At 35.7% G+C, this 8,286-nt stretch overlaps 1 protein-coding gene across 6 annotated transcripts in view; it reads right to left on the bottom strand.

Moving 5' to 3' along the window:
• Positions 1-388: 388 nt before the first annotated feature.
• Positions 389-8,286, bottom strand: part of LOC115214902 — a 147,389-nt gene continuing 139,491 nt past the window's right edge. For 4 of the 6 annotated variants that reach the window (XM_029783958.2, XM_029783953.2, XM_036505505.1 and 1 more), the window contains 4 exons: positions 7,846-7,935; positions 4,595-4,838; positions 2,835-3,117; positions 389-1,302 (listed from right to left, as the gene is read on the bottom strand). In XM_029783958.2, the coding sequence (XP_029639818.1) occupies positions 1,150-1,302; positions 2,835-3,117; positions 4,595-4,838; positions 7,846-7,935 (770 nt within the window). In that variant the 3' untranslated portion in view covers positions 389-1,149. The remainder of the gene's footprint in view (positions 1,303-2,834; positions 3,118-4,594; positions 4,839-7,845; positions 7,936-8,286) is intronic. The other 2 variants (XM_029783954.2, XM_029783957.2) reach the window with 2 other exon arrangements.

The raw sequence follows: 8,286 nt of genomic DNA, 5'->3' as shown, positions 1-8,286 counted from the left end.
CCACAAAGCATTTCATCTGACATGCTAACGATTCTGCCAGCTCATTAATTAACATTGACACAAGTACTTGACTGGTACTTTATTTTATCGACCTCCTCAAAAGGATGAAGGGTAAAGTTGACCTCAACAGGACTTGAACTCAGAATGTAAAAAGCTGGAACAAATATCGCCAGCCGTTTGGTCCAATGCTCTATCGATCCTGCCAATCCACCACCATACATATAATAATAATAATAATATTAATAATAATGCAGAATTCTTGTATTAATGTGTGTGTATTAGTGCCTGTGGTTCTGTGAGTGTACGCCAGGTCTGTTGTGTTTTTGTGCAGGCATTTGTGAATAATTTTCTTTTATTCTTTTTTTGTCATCTTTTTTTTTAAATACAAAAATATTAGGAAATGGAAACAAGTTTAGCCATTGAGACACTATCAGAGTGATTTCAGTCAAATATCAACATACACAACCGTCTCTACACATGCCCTTATACATGCACACACAAACAACAACAATAATAATAATAATAATGATAATAATAATAATGATGATAATAATAATAATAATAATAACTATAATTTTGACGGTAATGATGATGGTAATGAATAACAATAAAAGTGTCTCCTTGGTCATTGTCTTTGAGTGACAAACGTTAAGGTATATTCACAAAGCAGTCATTTGGTGGCCCTCCAGCATGAGGCAGAAACACCAGTCATTTCTCACGTGCGCACACATACACACACACACGGTCATGATGAATACAAAAAAAAAAACCAATGAATGAGTCAGTTGACACACCTTTAACCAACAAGAGAGAGCTGGTTGGTGGCAAACAGGTGAAATCAATGATGAAATCTATTCTTCTTAATTGAGAGAAATGTGACTGGTTTAGTTGATGTTTGGGATATAGAGAAGAAAAGCAGACATCCAAGAACTGTTACAAAGTTGCTGTTCTTGGACAGAAGTGATTCTTTCGTGTGTTGAAACTCTCCGATAAATTGGTTTAGTCGCTGCTGTTGCTGTTGAGATAACTGAGAGCATAGGTTAAATGTTATCGTCTTAGAACGGCACCTATTTTGAATAGCTCGGTTGAGGCAAAGATCTCAGAAATATTATGGATGGATGAGAGAATGATAGTTTCTGTGGCAGGTTGTCAGTCCAAGATGTGGAAAATCAATTCAAGGCTAATAGGTCCATCTTGGCTGTGTGAAGTGGCATTATGAATCACAGGAATAAGTTCACTATCCAGGTCGTTCATGTAGAAGTCAGGTAGTTTGGTACCATTTGATCCAATTTCATAACCAACCTGAAAGTTCAAATATAAATTCCTATTAATATCAACATTATGTGGAGCATTAAATGTAGAGGATATGCAAAGGCGGGAAAGAAGCGAGGAGAACAAGCACCATCGGATGTATACTGTTTAGGGGCATAAATGAGCTGAGAGAAAATGGGGACAAGAGGAATCAGGGACACTAAGCAAGAGAGGTGATTGTAATTGGTATGGACATGTGATGCAATTTACAAAAGTAATGAAGGCTGCTCTCACAATGCTGAACTTCATAAAGGTGATGAAGAAGTGGGGAGGGTCATAAAAATGTGGCAAGACAGTGCCTGAGAACAATTAAATATGGTAAAAAAACATCTCATAATTCTGCTTGTCACTCCATTATTTAGCCCATCTGTAACGCTCCCATGTGATTAGCTGAATGGGTGGAGGGGAGGAACAGGAGGAGTAGCAGGGAGAGGAGGTGGTGAGTGAAATGTGTAATTTGTTTTCTTTTTTAACTAAGTTTTTTTTTCCCTCTGTTACTTATCCCGTCTGTGATGCTTTCACGTGATTAGTTGAAGGGAAAGGCAAAGAGTAAAAGAAAAAGGAGAGAGGAAAAGAGGGTAAGGCAAAGAGTGACAGAGAAAGAGGGAGAGTGCTGTGTATTCAGTCCATAAAATTGTGCATAAAGTATATAAGGTGTGTGTATATATATATATATATATATAAAGTGCATTAAATAATCAACATATTCCAATTTCTTTCACTTTCCAATGATTAGCAGATGAGAGACTATCCTTCCATAGAGACACAACACAGGATACACTTTCAGGCTTTTTGAATAAAGTTTACAGAAATAACCCAATAGGTTCACCATTAATTCCATAAAATATTCACAGGTCCTGCTAGTGTCATATGATGATCATCACATATCATCATTTAACTCTTTATTTAGCATTCAAACTGGCCCGAACATTCTGTCTGTCTTTTTGTTCAAACTGGCCAGATCCAGCCTTTCACACCTACCCTACATTGTCATCCTTAAAATAAACACAAGCATCATATCAACATTTCTAAACTGCAGAATAATGCATGATTAATTCAAACCAATGTGAATAAATAAACATCACATTTGACAGAGTAATCTGACTGCAAAAGGGTTGACGTCTACATTGTTTGCTTGGATGGGTCTCACAGAATTCTTTGAGACAAATTTTCTACAGCCTGATACCTCTTCTCCTGCAGCCATTCCTCACCAATTTCCAAGTGAGATAATATTTTCCTCATGGCCAGACAAGTTTTTCAGGGAAGACTAGAAACAAACAATTCTATTTCTATGACAGTCACTCTCATTTACAATCATGTTAACATCAGGGACACACACACAAACCACAGCCTCTGCCTACCAAATCCACTCATATGGCTTTGCTTAGCTTGGGCTGTAAAAGGAGACATGTACCCAAGGAGATGCACAGTGGGACTGAACCTAAAACCTGTTGGTTGGAAAGCAATATATAAATGAACGTGTGTGTGTGTGTGTGCTCGTGCGTAGATATAATTATACAAACCCGTTCTGACTCGATGTTGACTCGGAGACCAAGTTTAGAGATGGAAGACTCTTTCAATCGGTCTAAATGTGGCGTGAGGGCAATACAGCAGGCTTGGGCAAGTGTTTCAGCCAAGCGGCTAAGGTCAACTGGCTCTAGACGTGACGAAGTTGACTCCTCGTTCTGTATCAAGAAGACCTCCGTCCATCGGATGGCTCTGCATTCTCCAATGTAATCGGGGCTGTTATGAATGTGTATACTCTCCACACCATCTAAAGACATGTTATCAATGACACTGCATAACCTAAACGCAGAAATCAAAGAAACCAAATTAATTTTACAAAAACACAATAAATCAGGTTTCTATCAAATAAAAGGGAAGACGAAAAAACAGAAATCGTGAAATTTGTCTTTGAATCTAAATGTTTGAAATCCATCTCTATTTCACCCTCTCTCACCTTCCCATCATTATCAAAGGAATAAATGATCCAACTCCACTGCAAAATGACTTAATAAGAGGACTTCTATCAGATGGTTCACAAGTTCATACCTTAGCATGGTGCTTCCATTGATTCAGATTACTTACCAAGAATCTTACCTTACCATCCAGGGATAAATTTGTTTCAATTTCTTTTCTCCCCCATTGTTAGGGAATAAAAAAACAAAGTGTTGCTAACTAATTCCAAAGTCTTACTTGATGATCCAACTGATGACATCACAGGTCATGTGATCTTACGTTTAGACCCTCCCCCACCCCCAACTTTCTCTCGTTAATGCCCATTTAATAAGGATCACAACAGTGTGAATAATCCATGAGAAGCAACATGGAGGAGAAGAGCTCTAAATTCAAAGACCTTAAATTTAAGTCACTTTTAAAATAGAAAATAAAATTTCCAACTGAATTATCAGTTATCAATTAGAGAAAAAGAATCCAAAACAGAAAATGTTTAAATGGTTTAAACCCTTTGCTGGCACAAAGCATTTTTGTCCTAATAGTTTGTCCTAATAGTTTGTCCTAAACATCCATCGCTTGTTCACAGACATTTTGTTTTGGGAGGTTAATTTGGTTTTGTTGGTAGCTAATAAGTGTTGATACTATATTAGTTGGTGGTTAATATATTTTTTTGAGACCAGGCGAGTGTCCTACACATCACATATGATGCACTATATATGTGTATATTCACACTGGTTTGGCACACCCTGTCAGTTATGACAATGGGTGTTCCAGCCGGTCTGATCAAGGGAACAGCCTGCTCCTGAAATTAACATGCAAGTGGCTGAGTACTCCACAGGTACACATGCCTTCAGGGAGAGTCAGCATGACATAGAATATGACAAGGCTGGCCCCCTTTGAATTACAGGTACAACTCATTTTTGCCAGCTGAGTGGACTGGAGCAACATGAAATAAATCAAGTATCTTGCTCAAGGACACATCAAACCACTGGGAATTGAACCCACAACCTTACTATTGTGAGCCAAATACCCTAGTCACTACATAACATGCCTTCTCATATATTCACATTGCCCCTTGAAACAATGTCTTTATTTCATAGGTTTTGAGTAATATAAAGCTCCCCTTTCATAAGGCCCAAGTTACTCTGGTGGCTGAAAAAGAATTGGGAATGTGTATCAGATATGATGCAGGGATGCGAGGGAACTGTGTGCTGCACGTATTACATGGGATACATGAGACAGACAAAGGGTTAAGCAAGCAATAAAAGGTCGTGGTGGGGTGGTGGTGGGGGGGTTATACCGCTGATGCTGATGCCTGTTTACTCACCCTATATTGACATTTTTGTCATCCTCTACCCAATGTACAAGAACAATTTCGTCAGGAATGCTGTTAGCCAAACTGCCACAACCAATGGTGTATGCCGTCATATCTTTCATAGATTGTTTCAGAGCAGCCATAGAATCTGGACTAATTTGAACCATTAAACCATCTTCTACTATTGATGACTTGGCTGTTAAACCAGAACTCGTCTTCAAAGCTCCATTGAAAACAACAAAGCTAGCACCTGTCACTGTAAAACAAAATTAGAACAAAATATGAAAAATACAAACAATTACGTAGTCTGAAAACTGAATCAAATGACTGAGGTTCCAACCAGCTCCATACATATACCGTATGTGTGTATGTATGTATATATATATATTATGTATATATATATTTATATATATACATACATACAAACACACATATATATGTACATATAAAACCATGTAGTAAGGATCTTTAAGATCTAGGCAATTAACTGAGTAGCACTAGGAATATCAACAATATTCCTTATCAATCAACCAATTAAAAAAACAATTAATGAAATAACTAATTCATGATATTAAGCAGTCTGTAAAATTAAATGTTTGTCCTAAATGCTGCGTATTTACCAGAGAGTAAAATAAAAATGAATAAGAATGAAGGAAACTTTTCAATTGTAAGTTGATTTCATTCTGGTTCATTTATTTTACTTATACCATGTTACGTTATGTTTCATTAACATAAGATGGTTATTGGTTACATAATGTAAATTACATAATCAAGACACTGTCCAATAATCAGAGATGTGTAACTATTATTTGTAAATATTATTGGATTGAAAACATGACAGTATACACCATTACGGAGATGGTTTGTGAGTTCCCAAAGTGCTAGTCACAGGATGTTATATAAATATCTGATAGCAAATTAACATAGCACAGAATAAGTTGAAGCAGAAAAAAGGAAGAACGTTGTCAAAATGTCTGTGAAAAACATGTCAGGGTATTTTTTGACAGGTTGTTTCTTCTTATCCGTTGATATCTTTTGATATTTGTTAAGCTTTGAATGCCACAGATATACACATGAATATTTTAGTATTTTTCAATTATTTCTTGAATGAATTCTTAGCATATAAATCTACCAAATAGTATTCTAATGATAGCTCATGCACTTTTGATTGATGACAAAAAAAGGGGGTTATGCAATTGTTTTAGTATATTTTTTTTTAAGCCACAACCAGATTCTGGTGAACGATTTTAAGAGCTGCAGCATAGAAGAGGAATTAGAAAGATAAAATTATATATCAACAATACACAGTAAACTATCGAAAGAATTTCAGATCTTTTTTTCCCAAGAAATTCTTTACAATTGTACCGAACATTAACTGTACCAGTGATTAGAATAGGTAACTCCTAAAGATTCCACCAGACATAATATGATTCTAAGTAATTAATGGTTACATGGTTTATTCCATATTAGTCTAAGACATTAGTTAAAAATACACTCAAACAGATGCCACTCTTAAGCAATCCACCTAATATGTTTAGTGATTACAAAATGATTTAATTGAATGCCAATAACTTAAATCAATAAAAAGATTGAGGATCTGAAAGAAACACCACCAGGTATTTTTAAAAAGAGATCTGAACCTGAATGTTAAAAACAATATTTTAACTGGAAATAAAACTAATTACTATTGCTTTGTGTCCATTTCATTAGAACTTGTACTTGCATCAGCATTAATTGTTGGAGCAGCAATTAATCAGAGATGAAAAAACCAATATTAATAATCTAATTATGAAGACAGACTATACTACCAATACTAACCGCTTAACAATGAAAGAATACATCATCAATATATGACCATCAAATGATGAAGACAGAATATGCTAATAAGCTAACGATGAAGCGGGAAAAGTACCGATTCTTTTTTAGATGGAAAATGAAATGTCTTTGACAAAATGGCAGTACAATGTCTGTAGCAAAATAATTCATGGAGTTGTAGGTCAAGCTTTTAGTAATATGCTTCCCAAGCATGTGGTCTCAGATTTAGTGCCATTACATGGCACCTTGGACAAGTATCTTCTTCTGTAACCCTGGGCCAGCCAAAACCCAGAGTGGATTTGGTATATAAGTATGTTTTATATGTCTTTCCATCACGTGATGATTGTGAGCATCACTATCATACGAGTGAGGCTGTTCGTTTCCTATCCTTCATAGAAAACATGTCAGGCCATTGAGGAATATTATCTAATTTGAAACAGGTGAGGGTTGGTGACAGGAAGGACATCCAGCAGTAGAAAATCTACCTCAGTACATTTCATCTGATCCATGCAGCATGGAAAAGTCAGCTTTAAAATGATGATTGATAATTAACAAGGGTGGTAGACTGTAATTAACATCAACATGTACACCTATTCCCCCAGTAAATTAGTTCTCACAGTAACAAAAGTCTAGTTTTCCATTTCCAAAATCAATTTTTAAGTTATTCATTCCCAATGGTTTACAAATAGAATTCTTGTTTGGGGTTCCTAGACTTGCAAGCCACATGATGACCTCAGTAGTGCTGGTGCCGAGATAGAAATAAAAGAAAAAAGCCCTCAATACCTGCTGTGAAGTAGTTGGTGTTAGAGAGGAGATCCAGCTGTAGAGACCATGACAAAGCATGATGCAGTCCTTGGCATCGTTGGATTTGGTCAAACTGACCAACCTGTGCCATCATGGAAGATGGACATTAAATGATGATGATGATATTGACACAAGAGATGTTAGATATAAAAAAAATAATCAAAACACAAACAAAATGAAACCTCCTTCAGTAAGAGAGAGAAAATTAACTTTTGTGATTAAAGGACAAACCACCCCCATCTCATTAGAGTGCTTGATGTAACATAAACAGCAGACAGACACAGAAAACTATTTTGAACAAGAATCAGGTGTAAATAGCAATCATTCAATTAAAGTGCAAATCTAATAAAGTCAAAATATACTTCCTCTAGTTGAACAAGTTCCAGGAATCACCCTGGTCCCCATAGCAACAACACAGAAGTATTACCGTATTGTGTAGCAAAGCATGTCTAGGTAGAGGGACAAAGCCAACCAACCAAGGGATGGGTTAAACTTAGATATGATTTATCTGAAGTAAACTCTACAATGCACCTTTTAACCTTAAAAAAAAATAATAATAAATAAGCAAAATAAAACTGTCTGACGGTGGGGCAGGTTGTGGTTATGTCAGGAGAAGATGACTAAAGTAGAGTTCACAGACTTACATTTTAGCTGTGATAAAGCATCAATACCTAGTAGGTGTGCATGTGCACTAAAGTCTCCAGTTTTCACATCACTCTCAACAGAATATGTACCTAAAAATGAATATCAAAACACTATGGTATTTAGTAACTTAAGTCATTGGGTTTCTAATACAAACTAATACAGAAATATTTTTGTCTGAATGTTTCAATTATTTGAAATATTTTGTCAAATTTGCTTAAGTGAGAGAGAGAGAGAAGCAAATTTTTTATACTGCAAAATCTAGATAATGGATCACTCGACAATAAAAAAGCAACGAGAGTAAACTGCAGCTTTTGTACCTGAAGAAACGATCAAAATATCAATTATTAATTAATATTTTTCAAATCAAAAATCATTAGTATAACATCTGCAATTAAAATGTAATTAAAATAATCAAGCCCTCAGCAATAGATCATCATTAT

Source organism: Octopus sinensis, linkage group LG8 (genome assembly GCF_006345805.1).
Source record: "Octopus sinensis linkage group LG8, ASM634580v1, whole genome shotgun sequence".
In the NCBI taxonomy this organism is placed as follows: Eukaryota; Metazoa; Mollusca; class Cephalopoda; order Octopoda; family Octopodidae; genus Octopus; species Octopus sinensis.
Note: the sequence above shows the minus strand (reverse complement) of the source record. Positions and strands in the feature narration are given on the sequence as shown.